General features: G+C 43.8%; 1 protein-coding gene and 1 long non-coding RNA gene across 2 annotated transcripts in view; one reads left to right on the top strand and one right to left on the bottom strand.

Moving 5' to 3' along the window:
* Positions 1–23452, top strand: part of dscamb (Down syndrome cell adhesion molecule b) — a 498706-nt gene that overhangs the window by 456002 nt on the left and 19252 nt on the right. Inside the window, 2 exon segments of the mRNA XM_034168081.1 lie at positions 8688–8888; positions 17941–18243. Coding sequence (XP_034023972.1) covers positions 8688–8888; positions 17941–18243 — 504 coding nt within the window.
* Positions 11235–21750, bottom strand: LOC117508341. The gene is made up of 3 exons (XR_004560058.1): positions 21738–21750; positions 19758–19760; positions 11235–11382 (listed from the first exon to the last, which is right to left on the bottom strand). It is a non-coding gene; the product is annotated as an uncharacterized LOC117508341 (long non-coding RNA).

The raw sequence follows: 23452 nt of genomic DNA, 5'->3' as shown, positions 1-23452 counted from the left end.
CAAACCATGCAAAGATTACAGATTTTATACATTTTATACATATTCTCTAGTTACTGTCACAACTCTTTTTAAAGTCCAGCCATCCAACGTCTCTTTCCCAGGTCTCCTTGTAGCCGCAGAGTATAAGTCATAGCTTCCATCAACTTAATGCTCTCTACTATAGAGATGAAAAGGCTTATAGTGGGAGGGTCTTTAGTCAACCAGCATTTTGTAATGGCTTTTTTAGCTGATGCCAAGAGGATTTTCAAAAGGTAAATATCATCTGTGACCCACTCGTCAGGGAGATATCCCAGGTACATGGATACAAAAGAACAATCAATATCAAAGCCCAGGGTTTTGGAGCATATTTTTGTTACTTCCAACCAGAAGAGCTGTATAGATGGGCAAGACCAGAATATGTGTCCGTGGTCTGCCATGACCTCCCCACAGCCTCTCCAACACACAGCAGGAGTAGTGCAGAATTTAGACTTTTGTCTAGGTGTTATGAAGAAGCGGATGATGTTTTTCCAGCAAAAGTCCCGCCAAGTGTTCGAGTTTGTTGTTGTAAATTGTGTTTCCCAGATCTTTGTCCACATGTCCTCTGATATGCCAATATTAATTTCCTTCTCCCATTTTTGTTTTATATAGTCTGTAGAGTTCCCCTTAAGTTTAATTAATCCCTGATATAGTTTGCTTATGAGCGCTTTGTTACTTCCAAGGTTGTAAGCATTAATAAAAATATTAACAATTGAGACGTCTCTGATAATACAGTTGCTTATTCTTTTACCAATATAATCACGAAGTTACAAATATCTAAAAAAATCTTGCTTGTTGAGGCCACAAATCTCACACAAAGTGTCAAAGGGAATTGGTCCGGACTTTTTAATAAACGTGCACGTAGCGGTCATTCCCCGCCATACCCACTGTTTAAATCTGTTGTCCTGAGCAGCGGGTAAAAACTCTGGATCATATGCTGGCCATTTTAGGACTTTTATCTCTTCCTGAAGCTGTAGTTTCTTAACCAATTCCTCCCACACTTTTAGTGTTAGAGTAACCCATTGGCTAGTTGTTAAAGAGAATTCCTTTTCATGAGTTGCAAACCCCAGTCTGGACTGAATTGGTATTTCTGACAGAGACATCTCAATTGTTTTCCATCGTGCACAATAGGATGATTTACACCAACAAACCAAATATCTCACCTGTGCTGATATACAATAATCCCTTAGAGAAGGCAGAGCCAACCCCCCTCTCTCCCTCGGCAACTGTAATGTACAAAACCTAACCCTTGGTCTTTTATTGAGCCAGATAAATCTCGAAATATGTTTATTCCAATCCCGGAATTGTTTCTCAGGTATGGAGATAGGTAAAGCAAGAAAAAGGTACAATAGTTTTGGGAGAATATTCATCTTAATAATCTGTATTCTGTTGCCGAAGTTAAGAGGGAGCAGGCTCCAAGCACTGAGGTCATTGTATATCTCCTTATTTATGTGTCTATAATTTATTTCAAATATTTGAAACAAATCTTTTGGTAAATTTACTCCCAAATATTTTATGCTAGTCGAATTCCAATTAAATTTGTATTTGGACAGGAGAGTCTGCTCTGGAAAAAAGTTAAATGACATGACTTGTGTTTTATTAATATTGAGTACATATCCTGAGTATGATCCATATGTCTCTAGCATCCTCATCAACACCGGTAGACCCAGGCCAGGATCTGTGATTGTGATGAGGACATCATCTGCGTATAGACTCACTTTATACTCCTCCTCACCAATTAGGATACCCTTCAATGCTGACTCCTGACGAATTGCCTGGGCTAAGGGTTCGATGAACAAATTGAAAAGATTTGGACTGGCCGGGCACCCTTGCCTACAACCACGCTCCAGTACTATAGGGTTGGAAAGACTACCATTAATTTTAATTCTGGCAGTAGGAGACGAATAAAGGGCTTGGATACAATTTATGAATTCCTGGCAGAAGCCAAATCTCTTCATTACTAAATAAAGAAAATCCCAATGTACCGAATCATATGCTTTTTCTGCATCTAGGCTGAGAATAACTGATCTGAGTTTCCCCTTCTTCATCTGTTCAATAATATGCAGTGCTCTCCTGATATTATCATGGGTTTGCCTGTTTTTCAAAAAACCTGTTTGGTCCTCATCAATCAAAGAAGGCATTATAGTGTCCATTCTCTGTACTAGTATGGTTGTATATAGTTTGTAGTCAGAATTCAATACGCTTATTGGCCTATAAGATTTACAGTCTGTTTTGTCCTTTCCCTCTTTTGGTATCACAGATATGAAAGCCTCCTTCCAAGAGCGAGGTACAATTCCACCTTTCAAGACATAATTAAAACTAGTTTGTAATAGAGGTATAAGACTTCCCCTCAGGATTTTATACCATTCAGGAGGGAACCCATCAGTGCCTGGTGATTTGTTTGAATTGAGAGCTGATATAGCCTTATCTATTTCCTCATGTGTTATTAACGAGGTTAATTTATTATTTGCATCTGAACCAATTGAAGGAAAGTCCAACGAGTTTAAAAAATCTGTTATTATACTTTCATCAGCATGAGTAGACCGGCTATATAAAGATCTGTAGTAGGTTTCAAAGGCGTTATGGATTTTTTCTAAATCATTTACTAATTTATTGTTTGTCAGGTCTCTAATTTTATAAACAGTGTTTTCAGCTTGCTGTTTTCTGATCCGCCATGCTAAGAGTTTAGTTGCTTTGGGTCCTGTTTCGTAGTATCTTTGTTTCATAAATCGAATATTTTTCTCTACCTCTTCACCCAAAATCCTATCTATTTCCTGCTTTATCTGTGTAATTTGATGAGTCACAGTAGTATCTTTATTAATCAAACCTGAATGCTCCAAAATTTTTAGTCTGTTTTGTAGTTGTGACAATTCTTGTGCCTTTTGTTATGTGTCGGACGCAGCTCGGAGAACCGACCAGCGTTTGAAGGACCCAGTATGAAATAAGCAGAGCACGGTACAAAGGCTAACTGAATTTAATACATAACAGTGAAAATGTAATAACAGAAAGGTGCGGCCTGGCGTGGTGCGCTCCCAGCAGCGCTAACGGTCCGGAGCCAGAAGCTGTTTCGGACCCAAGGACCCCGCCGACACCCCCCAGGTGGCCGCAACAACCGAGTCTGTGAAAGAAGGAACCATTATGTGAGTCCACACTCTACACACAGAACACTTAAAGGTGTACAAACAGCAAACACTTCCTGGCTTGATTACTGATCAGCTTCCCAACCTGCAGGCATGGAACATCCCGTTCACAAAACTCCACCGCAGTGGAAGCTGATACATGACTAACATACAGCTCAATACAATAAGGTGTGAGGGACACCACATTTACTGACTGTATAACTGTTAGTCACAAAATCCAACGTACCTCAGGAAGTGTGCTGACGAGCGTGAGACCTCACCCCCTCCTCTTTCACAGACCGTGCATCAAACCTGGACATTCTCAGCGTCCGCTGCTGATGAGATGGCTCCCAAGACGACGATCTCACCCGTCTGGTCACAAGGTCGAGTCTCTGGCAAATACACACTGTGCACTCCAGTCTTAAATGCCAACATGCTCCAATCCATCCAGATGCACCTCAGCTGTGAGTCCTGACGAGTCGCAGGTGATCAGGGTGAGGTCCTGACAGCCTCAGCAACACAGCCACTCAGTCCCAAATGCACGCCACCTGGGAGGAAAACAAAAAGACAAACAAACCGGCAGCCAGGCCCCCCCAGCCATATAACACCTTTGTCCTCTTCATCATAGCTGACTTGGCTATTATCTTTCCTCTAAGGACAGCTTTAGCTGCATCCCATACAATACTTGGATTTGTTTCCCCATTATTATTGTCCTCTAAGTACTGCTGAAGCTCTGTTGTCATATCTTTTATGAAAGTGGGATCGTTCAACATACTAGTATTTAATCTCCACAGAGTGTTTCTCTGTCTCCCATCTAGATGTAATGTTAAGTAAACTCCTGAGTGGTCAGAGATATCTCTTTGGCCTATTCTACAGTCCCTTATCCTGTTTAGATCCATATTATACATGAAGCAGTAATCTATCCTTGAATAAACCAAATGTCGGGCGGAGTAAAAAGTAAATCCTGATACTGACTTGTGAAGTGATTGCCACACATCAATAAGCCCTAAGTCTCGTAAGATTCTTTTTACACGTTTCTCTACAGTTGTATTTCTTCGGCCGATGTTATTTGAGTCCAGTTAGGGATTTAACAACAAATTGAAATCTCCTGCACAAATGAGGGGTCCCTGCGTTTCTGTGGAAATTAAATTAAACACGTTTTTGAAAAATTCTATTTTGCTCCCTGGAGGTGCATAAATATTTAATAATGTCACATCTTTTTGATCTATTTTACCTTTCACCAAAAAAAATCTACCCTCTTTATCACTTATATCAGACACAAATTCAGATTTTATTTTATTTGAGATAAGAATAGCTACTCCCCTCTTTTTTTACCACTTTTATGAGATGAATAGTATGTATGTGTAAAACCCATTTTCTTTAGTTTTTCATGCTCTGTCTTAGAGAGATGTGTTTCCTGCCAATATGCTATATTCACCTTTTCCTTTTTCATTTTAGCAATTAACTTGCTCCTTTTTATAGGATTATTCAGCCCATTAACGTTTAGTGACAGTATATTGTAATATTTAAGAGACATTATTTTAATCGATGAGATTCAGACATATGGATCATCCCAGACCTCACAGCATCAAAACCTAAACTTAAAACAGGATAAGAACATACAACAATAACAAGAACGTCCACTGAAAAGGATAAAACATTGTCCTTTGGTAGTAAGGGGACTGGCCACAAGGTGGGGCCCCTCATCAATGTAGGTAAAAAATAGAAATAGAAAACAAACAAAAAAACAACCCTTAGTCTGGCAAAGTAAGTTAGGTGTGCTATAGTTATGTCCTTAGGCATCAGCCCCTCATATACTATGAATTAAAAAAAGATACCACTCTACTTACAGGACAGGTCAATTAGTCTGGTCAAAATTAAGGTATGGAAACAGGTGACGTCATCATTTGTTTATTTGGGCGTTTTCCCGTTCCATCCGGTATCCTCTGAGTTTCTCCCTGACGTGTTGTTGAAAGTCGTCCTTGCGAGGTTCTTCTTGTATCTCCCACGGTAGTAGCTCCGTTAGCGTCTCTCCTGTGATCTTATTGGTCCGGGCTCCCGTGATGATCTTGTCTACCGCTATTCCCCGCTTTCGCAGATCCTCCGCGGCCTGAGTCGCGTTGTTGTAGAGCACACGGCCTGATGTGTAATGCACTCGCATCTTACTTAGCGGTGTCTGAAAGCGAATTCCACTCTCTTTCAGGGCTTTCTTGACAGGGATATACTCGCATCTCTTTTTCTGCACTTCCAGTGCGTAGTCATGGTCAAAATAAACCTGCTTGTTTTGGACCTTTACCCCTTTTTTCCAAGCAGCGTGTAGAATCTTTTCTTTATCGGAAAACCGGAGGAAGCGGACTATTATTGAGCGTGGAGGTGCGCTTGCAGGTGGTTTCGGTCCTAGTGCACGGTGAACACGTTCAATGCAGAGGGCTCGGTCCGGGCCGATGTCAACGCCCAGCTCGCTCTTAATAAGATTTTCAACAAAAGTAGCAATAGACGTACCCACTGAGTCTTCAGGGACGCCGTATATCCTGATATTTTCCGCCTCGCACGCCCCTCCAAATCATCCACCTTGTCCTGAAAGATCCGCTGATTTTCTAGTAGTTGTATGAGCGTGTTTTTGACTCCAATGTCACAGCGCTCCAAATCCGCAATGGTGTCCTCTACCTGCTTTACTCGCTCAGTCACCTGGTCCACCTGATCTGCAGTGTCTCGTAGTTTTTGATTTATTTCTTTTGTAAAGTTGTCCATCTGTTTCTTTATATCTTCCCGAAATTCTGTGTGGAATTCCTTGAAGTCATTTTTCAATTCGGTTCGGAGGGTAGCCATTTCAGTCGCGAAAACATCACTCACAGCGCCGCGGATCACATCCAGGCCCACGCCTCTTTTGCCATCTTGTCCCACTGTTAGTGAGCTTTCCCCATCAGCCGTGACTTCATTCTCCATTTTACCATCGGGAATGTTCCGTCGACCATATCTTCCTTTCTTATTTTTGTCCCCACTCATTACTATCATAAAATATAATAGTTTGACCTGAAATTCAGCTCTCGAATCGGGGGAAATATGAGGCTAATGCCAGAGATCACTTTTATGCGGCCATACCGCGTTGCGCACCACCAGAAGTCAATCGTCTCTTCTGCAGCTTTGAACTCTGGTGGTGTTGCTGAAGACACTTTTGTCCTATTTTGAAGAGCAGAGATGTTTTCTTTCGACTGGACTTCGTGGTGTTCAGCTCATCAATGGAAGTTTGGTTGTCTGCACAGCAAATGTTCCTGATTGGGACAAATAAAAATATTTCTTTAAATATAAAGAAACACTAAACAGTTTATATATAAAAAAAAAGAAAAAAAAAAACCCGGAAAAAACGATGGGAAGAAACGCCCGAAAAAAGTTATTTAAAGTTGAGCTTTTGTGGTGTCTGAAAAAAAAAGCTGTAGCTTTATTTAGTAAAAATAAAAAAGACTGAACCATTTACAAATTAAAGCGTTCACTCAGATCAACTGTGCTAAAAGGCTAAGCTAACGTTAGCCGATCATTAAACCTTCACAGCAGTGCAGTAAATGTCACGTTTTATTTTTACATTATTCTCACCTCGATAAAGCTGCAGAACTAAACTCCGTTGGGCAAACTGGGACTTTGCATATATCCAAAAAGTGGGAGATTTCGGACTGAGGGGGTTTGCTGCATCCCCCTGGCTGCCTGCCTTGGTCTGCCAAGGAATGATGCCTGAAGGCCGGCTTCTCCGTGCGGGTCGGCCCGCTGTCGTGGTTCGATTGATATTCCACCAAGTCGTCAATCCTCCCTCGGTTGGCGTCACTCCGAAAAGTAGCTGAAAAAAGCTTCTCCCAGCAGGGTGATGGGAGAATCGTTCTACTGCTGTTTTTTAAAGCTTTTTTTGTGGTTCAGGCGATGCAAATTCAAGATGGAGATCGCTGAACTTTTTTCAGGTTGTGGAAACAGCCAGAGTGTGATGTAGAAATCTCCGGCCCTTTGCCGCTTCCGAAGCGAAGCATCTGACGTCATGCGTCGGACGCATCAGATGCGTTGGAAACACATCCGATCGATTGGAAGGCGTTGACGGATTGGCCTGACGTATTCAGTGTGAAAGGCCCATTAGCGACCACACCCCTAATTATGCATAATGTTATGGTTTAAAACGTCTTAAACTAAGAAGTTAGAAAAAAATGCACATCCCGTATTGTTGAATTGGAGCCAGCCTCAAGTGGCCAAAGAACTGCAACTTTTTTCTTCTTCCAGGGTGGACTTCATCTGAAACCATCGAAACTTATGCTTGCAGAGAAAGGAGAACTGCTCCTTTCTCTAATGTGTGTGTTTTTGATAGTAGGAGGTGCCTGGAGAAGGACATGCAATGTCAGAAAGGAACAGGGTGTAGGATTCTGGGATATTCTGAAGATGCAGTAACCAGGTTTACCTGCAGGGTAAGCGCCACTATAAAAGGTTGTGACTGCAGCACAGCCAGATGCAGAAGTAGGGTGGCAATGAGAGGGGACCTGTTGGTTGTTAAAAGCTGTGTAATAAAGTTTGTCATGTTCCTCTGTGAAGTTGTTGACTTCCTCGGCAAATATTCAAACAACATCTGTGACAAAACACAGGGCATGGGTGGAATTGAACCCTATATGTTAATGACTCAAAATAATGATATTAATGAAGCTATTGAGTTGAATTACCTTTTGTTTTTTTTTTACCCGTTGCTGAAATACAGTGAAGTAGCAGGGGTGGTGGCCTAGTGGTTAATGCGCTTGATTTCAGTGCAGAAGGTTCCGGGTTCAAATCCCACCCCTGCCACATTTCTCCATGTAATGTGTAGTTGCATCAGGAAGGGCATCCGCCGTAAAACCTGTGCCACTTCAATATGTAGATCCACCTTGGATTTGCTGTGGCGACCCCGAGTACAAACAAGAGAGCAGCCGAAGGGACTTACTGCTGAAATACAGTGAAGTGTCATTTTACCTGGGTCAAAGGTCACTTGTAGTCTTTTTGGGAAATGTTCATGTGAAGAAAAGGTGGAGGACTCTGAGTTATTTTAAGATGCTCTTTAGTTGCTCAGCTTGCTCTACAGATTCCTCTGGTTATGGCTAGTTAGTTAGTTTTTGTTGTTTGTGGCTGGAACCATAGTAACATGTTAAGCAATTGTTCCATTAGAGTGTAAAAACATAAACCTTTTTTACTGAACATACTGTAGATATTGATTGTCTTTGTTAGTTTCTGCTGTACATCACTGAACCATACCGTCATAACTCTCTCTCTCTCTCGGTTGTATCTTTTTAAAACTTAGCTGGCCCCTCATTTTGGGATAAGGCTGTAGCATAACAAAATGTGTCAAAAGTGAATGTGAACAAAAACACACAAACAGGTGGAATATATGTATATAAAGTCAGGAGGGAAGTGAACAAAGAAGTGTAGCCCATCACACTAAAAACTAATCGATGCCACTGCTTGGACTTGAATTGATTAAGATTTAAAAAAAAAACCTGAGCATTGATTTATTTTTGTTTTTTACCGCAGCAATTTTTCCTGCACTTTCTTCACCAGATCCCACTGCCAGACGCACTGCCAAAGCTGCTCCTGCCGCTGCACGGAGCCGCTACGCCAGCCAGTGGACTCTGAACCGGCCGCACCCCACCAGCTCCTCACACACCCTGACGACTGACTGGAGACTCCCCACACCACGCGCCACCGGATCAGTGGACAAAGAGAGCGACAGTTACAGTGTCAGCCCCTCACAGGACACAGGTAATGAGCTGGCACCACTACTTAGAAATCCACTTTTTAAAAATTATGTTGGCTTTGTGAAATTGTTAATGACAACTGTGTAGGCAGGGGTGGAGCCAGGAAATTTTCAGTGGGGTGGCCAGGAGTGAAGCAGTGACTATTTTGGGGTGGCATATCTATTTTAAGTGCACGTGTCCCAAGCTGCTGAGTATTACTGTTTATGTCCACTGTCTCTGTCCAAGTACTTATGGACCTGACTGTATTCCTATAGTTATCAAAACTTAATGCATAAAAGCACTACAAAGTTTTATTATAGTAATTTTTCAGCAACTCCATTAATATAGAAAATAATTGCTGTATCATGCACAATTGGGTGGTCAGTGTTCAGAGTGAGGTGGCCATGGCCACCCCGGGTCACCCCCTTGCTCCGCCTATGTGTGCAGGTTGTCACATTCTCCCCTGTGCATGCTATAGCATCTCTTTTCCAACACCTTTTCTCCTAGATAGTATCGTCCAGTGGCAGCTGGTGAAAAAAATCTTGGTGGAGCTGGTGTGCCAATACATTTCCGTGCCAAGTCCAGTACAGACATTCAAATGAACAGTCAGAAAATTACTACAACTCCACAATAATCATTTCATGTCCTTCTCAAAATCAGCAGTTTCAAAGATAAAGTTAACCATTTACAGATGTTAGGCCTCATTTATACTTTGGAAAGGAACAGTATCAAATATAATACAACACTCAAGTTCTTGAGCAAGGAACTTTTACCATTTGACACCAATTACACACATAGTACACCAAACTGTACTGCACTGCCATTATCTTCAGCCAAACAGATCCTGGAGTTCACATTGACCCCCTTAACAGAATAGAAAATATCACCAAATTTTATATATATATATATATGTGTGTGTGTGTGTGTGTCAGCATCCACCTATATGGACTCCACCAACAGGCATCAGAAATGGAGCACCAAGCTCCCATTTTGCACAGAAGAGAGAATGTCATTTGTGCACCATGTGCCTCTGAAGGTATCCACAGTATCAGTAAGAACATAAAACTGGAAGTCCACGCTGATCCGGGTTGCCAAGAGTCCCTTCAGCATAGACTCAGGGTCCACTGACCCCTGAGCTAAAACACAGTTCTTCCGAGTCTTCCAGATGGCCAACTTGGCGAGTCCACAAAGCAGGTTAATTAAAACATGCAACTTCCTGGATTGTGCACGATATTTTGGACACAAAATAAACAAGTCCATAGTGAATGAAAAACCAAGCTCACAGAACCACCTACCCAACAACCCAAACAGCCCTGACAACCGGTGACACTGTGCAAAAACATGGTGAACAGTTTCCCTAAGTGGACAAAAAGGACAAACCCCATCAACCCCTGGATCCAGGTGTGCCAGATACCTGTTTGTAGCCAGAAGCCTATGTATAATCTTCCACTGGAGGTCCCCCGTGTGTTTGTCAACCGGGGGTTTGTACAGGCTTCGCCAGCACCTCACAGGAGACAAGGTAGCACCAAAAACCTCGGACCACTTCCACGCCGCCAACCCTACTAAAGAGCATAAGTGTGCCACTTTGACACAGGTATAATAGAGAGCTTTCTTGCCGATACTCTCAAACTCTCCCAAACCAGGTGTTCTGAAAGACAGGAGAGCCCCCGCTCCTCCTGACACGCCTCCACAGCAGGCGAGACAGTCAGAGAGGGGAACACGTACTCACATTCATCATCCCACTGGTCAGACAGAGTACGGTTCTCAGCAAACACTCTGTGGGGCCCTGGCAGAGAAGTGCATACCTCCTCCACTACCCTGAGCAGCATCCTGGAGGACCGAACTCCCACCGACTCCACCAGCCTCACAACAGACGTGCGCAGTAGATGGCCCAATTTGGTGCACCCTGCCTCCCTCAGGCGAGGCCGCAGAGTGGCAGATGACAACCCAGGAGAGCAAACAAAGTCATTGAAGAAAAGAGGCTCCTCAAACAGCCACATCCCATGTGTGCCTACGTTGTCTCTGCGCACAGTGAGGACCTGCCATGCCTGGAGAACCAACTGGTAAAAAGCCGAGGTGCACGTCCCGATGACATCCCGCCTATGTAGGAGGAACAGATGTTTGTCATACCCAAGTTCTGCCTCCTTCCTCAGCAGGACACGTGCCGTATCTTGCCAGTTCAATCCTGAGGTGTACAACAGTCTCTGAGCAGCCTGCAACCTGAAGATCGACACCCGAGCAGAAATGTCCACCAGCCCCTGTCCTCCTTCATGAAGTGGCATGTACAACACGAGAGTTCTGATCCAGTGATGGCCTGACCAGAAAAAGTCCACCAGTAACCACTGCAACTGCTAGATAAGACCTCATGGTAGAGGGAGGATAGACAGTTTGTGCCACAGCAACGAAGCAACCAAGTTATTAACGACCAGAACTTGCCCCCTATAGGACATCTGGGGCAGCAACCATTGCCATTTGGACAGTCTGGCACAGACCTTCTCCACCAAGCCCTCCCAATTCCTCTGATGATACCAATCCGTCCCCAGAAACACACCCAGAATTTTCAACCCCTCCACTCCCCACCACAGACCATGTGGCAGACAGGGAGCAGCCCCTTCCTGCCACCTCCCCATCATGACAGCCTCACTCTTCTCCCAGTTCACTCTTGCAGAGGTTCCCATCTCATAGAGCCGTAAACTGTCTAATAACCCGTCAACATCTGCCTGATTCATGACACAAACCGTGATGTCATCTGCATAAGCAAAGAGCACCAGGGAAAAGACAGTTGAAAACCTGGCAAAAGAAGGCCAGACAGCTTGGCCCTAATGCGACACAAGAGTGGCTCAATGGCTAAAGAGTACAGCTGATCTGAGATAGGGCAGCCCTGTCTTATACCCCACGTTACGGGGACTGGGCAGCTCAACCCTCCCCCAGCCTTAAGCCCCATTTACACACAGACGGTAAGAGCTCCCGGAAGCGTCCCGGAAGAGTTTTTGGCCGTCTTAAGGATCACACGCCGTTGTTAACGCTGGCACTAGGGGGCGTGGCTTAGTTCCAGCTTTTCCGGGAATCGTCGAAAAAATTATTCAACATGTCGAATAATTCCGGGAGCGCTCCCGGAGACCTCCCTTGACGACAGCGACAATGCGAACAACGGCGTTTGGTACTTTTTAATTGCTGTTTCATCCTGCCGCTTCCTGTAGTGCCACCTTTCTCGTCGCACCGCGATGACCAATCAGGGACTGAATATGTAGTGACGTGGAGATGTCTGGAGTTTGAAGATGTGAACATGTCCTGTATCTGGTAGCAGCCTGTGAGCAGGACTTATGTCTCTTTTGTCCTTTATTTTACAATCATGACAGAGTTTTTGGAGTGAGCAGCAGCACCACAGCAGCGTGGAGCGGAGGTTCTTTTTATTTTTATTTTACGTGCGTGCTTTATTTTACGTGGAGATTATTTTGCTTATTAGCTACACAGCTGTATAATAAAGCAAATGGTGACTGGCTTCTAAACACAATTATGACAGAGTTTTTTTGGGGAAAGAGCGAGGAGGAGCCCCGCAGCAAACAGCAGCAGCAGGGAGCGGAGTTTCTTTTTTTCTTTCTTTTTTTTTTTACGTGCGCGCGAGCGAATCGTCTGTAGAGAATATTTTATTAATTAACTACACAGATGTATAATAAAGCAAATGGTGACTGGTTGCTAAACACAATTATGACAGAGTTTTTTGGGGGAAAGAGCGAGGAGGAGCCCCGCTGCGCGCGCTCCACCCCTTTCCACTGCGAAAACAGCCGGAATTACCGCGAACTTCGGTCTACATACTACTCGCCGACAAAACCGTCTATGTGTAACCTGGGCTTTAACCAAACATGAAGCCCCATTATACAAAACCCCAACAAGTGAAATAAACCCCTCACCAAAGCCAAATATGCCCTCAAAGTGGAAAACAAAAACCTGTGATGAACCCGGTCAAACGCCTTCTCCTGATCAAGTGACACAAACCCGCATACCAAATCCCCAGTATTGCACAAATCAAACAAATCCCTCATCAAAAAAAGGTTGTCCATAATAGTCCTATCGGGCACACAATAAGACTGGTCCTTGTGAACAATAAAATCCACGACACCTTTTAACCTGTTCGCCAGTACCCTAGAAAAAAGTTTATAATCAGCACAGAGAAGTGCATCCGGTCTCCAGTTCTGCAAAAGGGTAAGATCCCCTTTCTTAGGCACGAGGGACAGAACAGCATGGTGACAAGAAGTGGGCAAGCAGCCCCCCGCAATGCTCTCCAGCACAGAGAAAGCCCCAGACGTGTTCATAAAAATCCACTGGGAGTCCGTCGATCCCTGGAGCTTTCCCAGATGCCATCTGTGGCACCACCATTGTCAGTTCATCCAGTGTGATGGCCTCTCGCTCTGAGGCCACCAGCCGGGGGAGATCTCTCAGAAGGTAATCCGCACAGGCCCCGTCACAGTCCACAGCACCGTAGAGAGCCAAGTAGAAGTCCATAGCATGTCTCCGTATCTCTGCCAAATCACTCATCACCTGTCTGTCAGGAAGGCAAAGACAGGTCATCACCTTCTGATGAGAGGTTCTCTTCTCCAGATTGAAGAAGAAGGAACTGGGTGCATCCATGTCCTTGATGTTCACATAGGGAGCCCTCACCATCGCCCCTTTCACCCTCTCCTGCAACAGGGCACCCAGCTCCACCCTCTTCCCCTGCAGCAGACCATGCTGGTTGGGAGCCCCAGCTGTATGTAAGCTGGCCTGAATGTCCATAATGTCCTTCTCAAGTGTTGCCATGGCTACCTTGACCCTAGCTGTAGAATAGGAAGTGTACTGTTGACATAAAACCCAAACCTGAGTTTTGCCGGCCTCCCACCACTGACTCATTGTCCCAAATGTTCCCTTCCTACCCCTCCAAACCCCAAAAAGATTCAAATAAATCACAAAATGCCCTGTCGTGCAAAAGTTTGGTGTTGAATTTCCAGTAAGTGTTGAACCTCTGAGTGTGAGTGGAATATTTCTGTGGTGATGAGATGATGATCTGAAAAACCAACTGGCTAAATGAAACTCCTGCGTAATCTGTTCCTGAATGAGCGTGACATATAAATCCGGTCAAGCCACCTCCCCATCTGAAACCCGAACCCATGTGTACTGTCTGTCCTGTGAGTGTGTGACTCTCTAAGTGTCCAATAAATCCATGTCATGTAAAAACCCAGCCAGTGAGGAAACTGACTGCAAACGTGGCTCCTCACCAACCCAATCCTGTGACATATATACAGTGCAAATAAAGTCACCCCCAGAGACACCCTATTGCAGAGAAACGGCCTCCTCCTGCATGCAGGGCCCCTCCCCTGGACCAGACACTGACACCGGGGCTCCGAGCCCCGAGGCCAAAGGCCCCGGAACCAGACCCGAGGCCGCAGACACTGACGCCCCAGACACATCGCGTTTGTGCGGACATGCGAGACGTTTCTGACCGACGTCTCCTCATTCAAAACACTTCATGCTTCCTGAACTGGCATAAACCACGTAAAAAGAGTATTCATGTTTGACTCTGAAGGACATGTCCAGAGTCTGGGTCGGACCATTCAGGAACATGAACACCTGACAATGGAAGGACTGAACATGGCGAAGTTTCTCACGCTTACAGGCCAGTCCGATTGTCTTAAAACCGCTGGCAAACTTCCCGAACCTGCAGCTCCCGACTGAGAGCCTTGTTTGAAACAAATGGAGGAACCCTGGAAATAATGATTTTAGTCAATGGAACGTAGAAAGGAGAAGCCTGAGGCAAGAATCATTCAGATAAACCCCACTTTCAACAAGCTGAGCAGAGAAACGCTCCTCCGACAAAACGACCACGGCTCTGTTCATCCTGGACGCAAATGATAAATTTTCATATCCAATCTGTGCTGTGATAGGGAGAGAGGGGAGAAGAGAGAGAGAGAGAGATAGGGAGAGAGGGGAGAAGAGAGAGAGAGAGAGATAGGGAGAGAGAGGGGGAGAGAGAGGAGAGAGGGGGAGAGAGAGGGAGAAGAGAGAGAGAGAAGAGAGGAGAGAGAGAGGGGAGAAGAGAGAGAGAGAGATAGGGAGAGAGGGGAGAAGAGAGAGAGAGAGATAGGGAGAGAGGGGAGAAGAGAGAGAGTGTGTCTGTGTGTGTGAGGGAGAGACATGCTAAAACTGAGAGGAGTGACTTACTTTAAAGAGGTGAAGAGCTGCCAGATTGTCAAATCCACAGCCGAGACTTGATCCAAAAAACTTCTCTAAATCCTCACTGAAACCTTGTCCCTGCTACAGCAGTCGTCCTGCTCCGAACTATTCAGCGAAGCAGTTTGCGCTTTTTTTTCTCGCAGATCTGAGCGCAATGTGCAACTACATGTCTCCATAAAAAAACAAACAAACAAACTCAAACAGAATTTGCTCCATTTAAGAAGTGAGGCTGGGAGCTGGTTTTAGTTGGCATTGTGCTGCTTCTTTTCCACCTACCAAACTCTGAGCCGCGTACGTGGGCACCGCCAGTGTGCAGCAGTTTGTGGTCACTCCTTTATCCCAGGTTCCCCCCTCACCTCCCAAAAACTGTCCCAGAGTTCTTCAACTTACTCCAGCAAAACACATGGAGACAAAAATAAATAACTCAAACGTCGGTGGGGTTTTTGTTTCCGCCAAAATAGCAGCATTTTCAGGGGTGACCCAAGCCATTAAATTTGGTGATGCTGATTGGCTGAATATTTATTATTTTTCCTTAGCAACCATACACAATTGGTCATTTTGCTGCACTTCAAGGGGCTCTTTGAGTGATCGCCCAAGAAGAGAAATGATACATTGTGTTGGCAGGGGCGTAGCACCAAATTCTGGGCCCTATGTACTAGCCATATTGAAGGACCCCCACCCCCCCCCCCCGTTATGTTCTTTTTTATTAAAGCCTCAGTCCCACCGAATAATGAAGGCTGAAGAAGGAGCCACGCATGGGTGTGGGGTGATTATTTGAAAAATGACCCACGTTTTCATCTATCACGTATCCACTATGAAGGTGCCACTATGTGCCTCTCTGTACCCCACATGTGCCACGTAGCAGCCTCTAGTGAGCTACGACCACCTGTCATTACAGCCTTTTTTGAAATCCAGACTTTGATTTTTTAGGAAAGACATATTTTATTTCAGCCTAAACACTAGGGCTGCAACTAACGATTATTTTACTAATCAGTTCATCGATCGATTATTTTTTTGATTAATCGTTTTGGGGGTTTTTTAACTTACATGTGAGTTTTGCCATTATTTCTTTGAGTTATTATTAAAAGGCCTTTATCACGCATCATCAACGTTTGAGATTGTAACAAAGTTATGATGTTATATTCTCATCAAAAACATACCTGGAGTAGTGTTTTGTTTTATTTTGCACATACATACATCACCGACACACCACAGAGATTTCTATCAGGTTTCACCCGATTATGAGCATTTTTAGATGCCGACAGCAACTATCTCAACCACTGACAACATATTACATACAGCAAGAGTCCACAAAAGTATTTTAAAGGCCTGACTAAAGTGTGATATGTTATATTTAATAAGATATTTTCATGAAAAAGACACAAGTGTGCAGTTTACTGCATTTTATTTTTTTTCTTGTGTAAAAACACAGCTTAGATGTGGTTTGACCGAAACAAATTGTCATTAAACTTAATAAAACAAGGATGAAGTGGAGGTTTAAGAGTCACTAGGTGTTCACAGGAAACAGTTATTTCTAAACTTATGTTCATTGTTAGTTGGTTTAATCTTTTCTGTTTTGTTTTATCAGATTCTTTTTGTCCGTTTCTCTAAAACTGTATTGTGGCATTATTAGTTATTATTGCTATTATTGTTGTTGTTTCTATTATTATTATTATTGATATATAAATAAAAATAAATGAATAAAATATTACAGTTTGTAATACATTTGACTTTTTTATGACAACAAACGCCGAGCCATGAATTATTATACAGAAAACAAATGTGCTGACAGCTAAAAACAGCTTAATGCTAACTTCAGCATTGAAAACGCCATAGACATGCTAACGCATTAGCATCGGCCCCGTTTTTAAGTTATGAAATACATCTATCAACTGTTTCAGAAGACCATAACAGGTCAGATTAACATAAAAAGGTAAATGTTACTCACAGACATATGCTCTTTGGGGTTTTAGTGGGGAAAAATTAAGATTAAGCGAAATAAAACAAAGCACCAGATCGAAGCACTGGTTCGATCTGCGAATCACTGCTTGAATTGGTTCAAGGTTCAAAGCAAAGCTGCGCTGCAGAAATGGTTGATTTATATGGAAGAAACAAAACATTTGCGGTAAAACAAAGTTATTTAGCAACTAATTGATTGTTGACAACTGTTTTAATAATCGATTAAATCGATTAGTTGTTTCAGCACTACTAAACACCTCCTCTTTCTGGAGATCCCATTTGGGATGTGTGTGTGTGGGGGGTGTCGCCTGTGTGCCTGGACTAAACCATTGTACAACTGTGCAGGGGTGGGAAGGACCCTCAGAGATCTTTCAATATTATTGTTAGAGCAGAATTATGTTTTGCAACATTTATACATTCATCCTAATTATATTCTTTTACAACATGAATTGTATGGACATTAATAACATGCAACACAAAAATCTATTTAATGCCAGTTTTTTGCGGGCTCCCCATGCTCTGGGCCCTGGGTACATAGTACCCTTTAACCCCCCCCCAGTCCAACGCCCCTGTGTGTTGGTGGAAATGCACTGTTGAATGAGAGTCAGGTGGTGGAAATGTTGTTTTAATAATAATGTAGGCACATACTATTAAGTAAAACAAACTGACATTTATAATACTTTTTAAAATATATATATATATATTATAATTTTCTTCTCCATATCTGGGAGGGCAGCGCCCGAGCACCCCCTATGGGCCAGCCGCCACTGGTGTTGTCACAGAATATATTGAATTGCCATATAAAAATAAAGCACAAGTTATTTACTTTATTGTAGGTTAAGAAGCTGAGTTCTGCAAACATTTTACATTTCTAAATCAAGTGCACCGTTATGTGTATGACGTGTCATCAGATCGTGCACGAAGCAGCATGGTGTCAACAGAGAGTGCTTCCTCCACCTACGAGGAGCTGGCTCGCGCATACGAGCACGCCAAGATGGAAGAGCAGCTCCGCCACGCCAAGTTCACCATCACAGAGTGCTTCATCTCCGACACTTCGTCTGAACAGATGACAGCAGGGACCAACGATTACACTGACAGCCTGACCTCCAGCACGCCATCTGAGTCGGGCATCTGCCGCTTTACCGCCTCGCCGCCCAAACCTCAGGATGTCAGCCGGGTCATGAACATGGCTGTTCCCAAAGCGCACAGACCGGGTGAGGACGTGGAGTGTAGCATAGAAAACACAGAGAACACCTCATTCATTAAGCCACAACCCCATCTTTTATAGTTGAAAGTGTGGATTCATAAAATCATATATTCTAGCTTTTCACCGCCACAAAACCAGTGTAATGTCACTTTGGAATAATGCAGTAGTTGTAGTAGTGAATGATAAATAGATCGTTATAGAACCTCCTATACAGTCGAGGAAAAAAGATGTAATTTACATTCTGGGGGGGCGGCGTTACAACATGTCAAACTTTTTCCTTGTTAATCAAAAATCTGTTGTACTCATGGTTGTGTATCTTTTCCTGACAGACATAAAAGATTTGACCACCACACTGTCACAAAAGACAAAAAAAATGTCCTGGATGAGCCCCCAATTTATGTTAGAGTTAAGGTGCCTTGACACTCTCTTACTGTCACTCATCATTCATCTTCACCCGTTTTTCATGGTTCGGGTCGCAGGGGCAACAGCTCTTGCAGGGGACCACAGACTTCCCTTTCCCTTGCCACACTGACCACCTCTGACTGGGGGATCCCGAGGCGTTCCCATGCCAGTGTGGAGATATAATCTCTCCACCTAGTCCTGGGTCTTCCCCGGGGTCTCCTCCCAGATGGATGTGGCTGGAACACCTCCCTAGGGAGGAGCCCAGGAGGCATCCTTGCCAGATGTACGAACCAGCTCAGCTGGCTCCTTTCAACGCGAAGGAGCAGCAGCTCTACTCCTAGCTCTCCACGGGTGACCGAACTTCTCACCCTATCTTTAAGGTAGACACCAGCCACCCTCCTGAGGAAGCCCATTTCAGCCACTTGTACCCGCGATCTAGTTCTTTCGGTCATGACCCAACTCTCATGACCATAGGTGAGAGTAGGAACGAAGACTGACCAGTAGATTGAGAGCTTCGCCTTTTGGCTCAGCTCCCTTTTCGTCACAACGTGGCAGAGCGAATGCAACACCACACCTGCTGCACCAATTCTCCGGCCAGTCTCACACTCCATTGTCCCCTCATTCGTGAACAAGACCCCGTATTCCCTACCTGTAGTAGGCAATCCACCAGTTTCCTGCTGAGGACCATGGGCTCAGATTTAGAGGTGCTGATCCTCATCCCAGCTGCTTCACACTCAGCTGCAAACCGATCCGGTGAGTGTTGGAGGTCACAGGCCGATGAAGCCAACAGGACCACATCATCTGCAAAAAGACCCTGAGCCCATGAAACTGGAAACCCTCCTCCCCCGACTACGTTTCGATATCCTGTCAATGAATATCACAAACAGGAATGGTGACAAGGCACAGCCCTGGCAGAGGCCAACCCCCACTGGAAACAAGTCCGACTTACTGCTGAGAACCTGAACCCAGTTCTTGCTTTTGGTAAGGTTAGATCTTACCTGTGTGAAGTGCTTTGAGGCACCTCTGTTGTGATTTGGCGCTATATAAATGAAAATAAATTGAAATTGAATTGAAATTGCTTTGTGAGTACAGAGATTAGATGGCCCTGAGGGAAGGGACCCCCTCACTCCATACTCCTACAGCACCTCCCACAGTATCTCCCAGGGTACCCGATCATACACCTTCTCCAAATCTACAAAACACATTTAGACTGGATGGGCGTACTCCCAGGCACCCTCCAGGATCCTTGTAAGAGTGAAAAGCTGGTTAGTTGTTCTACGACCAGGATGGAACCCGCATTGTTCCTCTTCAATCAGAGGTTCCACTATCGGTCGAATCCTTCTTTTCAGCACCCTGAGGTAGACTTTACCAGGGAGGCTGAGTTGTGTGATGCTCCTGTAATTGGCACACACTCTTTGACCAAATAAATTTAGGAAACTTTCTGAAATCTTTCATACTGGTTTAAGGGATGGCCAACTTGGTGGATGTTAATGTCTGACCCACTGAAAGAAAAAAATAAAAAGTAAGATTTAATTTTGTGTAACCACACACAATTAACAGTTAAAATTCTCATTGATTTAAGCAGCCCAGTCTCACATTTTTTGTTTGTGCTGCCGTCATGAAATGATTTAAATTTTTGTGATTTTTTTTATTTATTTATTTATTTTTTTACTCATTATTACTAATCCTACTCCTTCCCCCCACCCTAACCATAACCACCCCAACGCCCCTGCTTCACTTTTAATTTCATGCAGCCATCACGGAATGTATTAGAATGAATTTGTGCTGCCGTGACTTTTCGTGACAATATCACGAACCAATAGATTAATGTATATTTCGTGCTGCTGAATCATGACATGCTGTGAGACTGGGTTGGATTTAACACACATAAAGTCCTTTCAGCCACTCCCTTGTCTTCACACGGGGTCGCCACAGCAGATCCAAGGTGCATATGCATGTTGATTTAGCAGAAGTGTGATCTCGGATGCCCTTTTTCATACAACTCCACATTTCATGGAGAAATGTGGCAGGGGTGGGGTTTGAACCGGGAACCTTCCGCACTAACCACCTGGCCACCGCCCCTACTTAACACACATATTGTTTAGTAATGTCAAATGTGTGGAGTTAAGAAAAATGATTTGATTAGCAGTCACCTCCATATCCCTGAATCCAGTACTTTCCAGAAAACGTTCATCCCTGTGACACCACACATCACAAACAAGGAAACTGTGATGCAATCCCCCAAAAGAAAAACAGGCCCTTTCTTTCTTACAGAAAACTTTTTTGCAGCTGAACCAAAAAGTTGGCAAACTCCAGGAACCTTGTGTTTTCATTGTGTCTGCACTTTCAGGATGGCAGCAGTGTGCTGTGAACTCTCTATTCTTACCTGACATGACCCTGTGCTTTGCCTACTTGTCCTGCAGATCAGTTGGCAGGACTGGCATAGCGTGCTGCCCATTTACTGACCACACACAGCGCCAAAGACATTGAAACAAGTAGACGCTTTTCTCCCTGACGTGTATACACCTCCATCAGCCCATCTGCTGTCGTGTTACAGTGAGTCTGGGGCCATCCATAGTTAGCATTGTTGAAGGTGTCCTGTTGCCAGAATGTAGGTCTGCCTGTATGCTGTCCTCAACGTCCCGAGCCCGACCGGACAAGAGATCTGCTCCTTACGTTTCACATCTCATTATCTTTTGAGCATTTGTACACAGGACAGCAGACTCCTTTCACTATTTCAGGAGGGAGAGGGGGCAGCTAAAGGCTAGCTGTCAATCTAATCTGAAACCATTGTCACTGTAGTGCAAAACGGCACTTTACCGTCGTGTTGGAGACTTTTCAGTGTAATACCAGCCTATTAGTCCTTCAGGTTGATGTGACATCGCTTAATACCTGATAGTGGTGTCAGTTATACCAAACAGTCTTTGTGGTCTCTACTGTTTGTGAATCATTTACTCTTTGGAATTATGCTTTGATGTTACACAAAGAACAACTCTGTTATACAGTCGCCTCCAAAACTCTTGAAATGGCCAGGCCAATTCATTTGCTTTTGCTTAATACTGAAGGCACTTATGTTTGAGAACAAAAGTTGACTATGACAAGAAAACCTAGAATTTCAACATTTATTTCTTAGTAGATACATAATCAACGTAGAATATAAATTATTACCCACTTTTTAGGCAAACAAAAAACACTGGAAAATGTGACAACAGGCCTTTCTTGAAGTGAGTTCTGTTCAAGTTAATTTTTGACGGTACATATCTGTTAATGTTTACTCTTGGATTAAATCTTGTATTTTAACCATGAAGTGTTGTTAGAAGGCATAAAACATCAGCCAAAGAGCTGTTAATGGGAGTAAAAATAAATAAATCATGTTGAAGCTGAGACAAGAGAGAAAATCAGAGTTTTTGCACAAACACTGCACACTGCCAATACAACAGTGTCAAATGTTCTGAAAATGAATTAGTGTACTTCTCAGTGAATATCAAATGGGTCAACCAAGGAAAACCACAACAGCTGATGACTGAAGCTTTGGGGAGAAAAAAAAAAAGACAATAGTCATTGACTCTTGCCTCTACTGGTGGTTGGCTCTCACTGCGGTATTGTATCACTTCCTGTTCCGGAGCACAGCGGTGTTTTTCTGTATCTGTTAGCTGTTTAATCTGCGCAGTTAGATTGATCTAGTTAACTAGATAACGATTTGTTTCACAGTGTAATCTTCACGTGCCTTAACTAAAGCACTCCCTCTGCTGAATCACCTCTAAATTATTTACACATTATTCACTTTGTGTGTTTTTAGGAATCCGCTAGCTTAGCGCAGCTACTAGCTCTTAGCCGATTTAGCATGGCGGCTTCTCCTGTCTCTCCCGCACTTTTCTGCTGTGGGTGTGAAATGTTTAGTTATTCCTCGGCCTCCTTTAGCAGTAATGGTACTTGTAATAAGTTTAGCTTATTCGTAGCTTTGGAGGCCAGGCTGGGCGAATTGGAGACTCGGCTCCGCACCGTGGAAAATTCTACAGCTAGCCAGGCCCCTGTAGTCGGTGCAGACCAAGGTAGCTTAGCCGCCGTTAGTTCCCCTCCAGCATATCCCGAGCTGCCGGGAAAGCAGGCCAACTGGGTGACTGTGAGTGTTAATTTAAATGAGTCAACACCCCCGAGTCACACTAACTGCCAGAATGCTCATAGCACGGGCCGAGGCGGAGGATTAGCAGCAATCTTCCATTCCAGCTTATTAATTAATCAAAAACCCAGACAGAGCTTTAATTCATTTGAAAGCTTGACTCTTAGTCTTGTCCATCCAAATTGGAAGTCCCAAAAACCAGTTTTATTTGTTATTATCTATCGTCCACCTGGTCGTTACTGTGAGTTTCTCTGTGAATTTTCAGACGTTTTGTCTGACTTAGTGCTTAGCTCAGATAAGATAATTATAGTGGGCGATTTTAACATCCACACAGATGCTGAGAATGACAGCCTCAACACTGCATTTAATCTATTATTAGACTCAATTGGCTTTGCTCAAAATGTAAATGAGTCCACCCACCACTTTAATCATATCTTAGATCTTGTTCTGACTTATGGTATGGAAATTGAAGACTTAACAGTATTCCCTGAAAACTCCCTTCTGTCTGATCATTTCTTAATAACATTTACATTTACTCTGATGGACTACCCAGCAGTGGGGAATAAGTTTCATTACACTAGAAGTCTTTCAGAAAGCACTGTAACTAGGTTTAAGGATATGATTCCTTCTTTATGTTCTCTAATGCCATATACCAACACAGTGCAGAGTAGCTACCTAAACTCTGTAAGTGAGA

The sequence above is a fragment of the Thalassophryne amazonica genome, chromosome 4, assembly GCF_902500255.1.
Source record: "Thalassophryne amazonica chromosome 4, fThaAma1.1, whole genome shotgun sequence".
NCBI classification, from domain to species: Eukaryota; Metazoa; Chordata; class Actinopteri; order Batrachoidiformes; family Batrachoididae; genus Thalassophryne; species Thalassophryne amazonica.
Note: the sequence above shows the minus strand (reverse complement) of the source record. Positions and strands in the feature narration are given on the sequence as shown.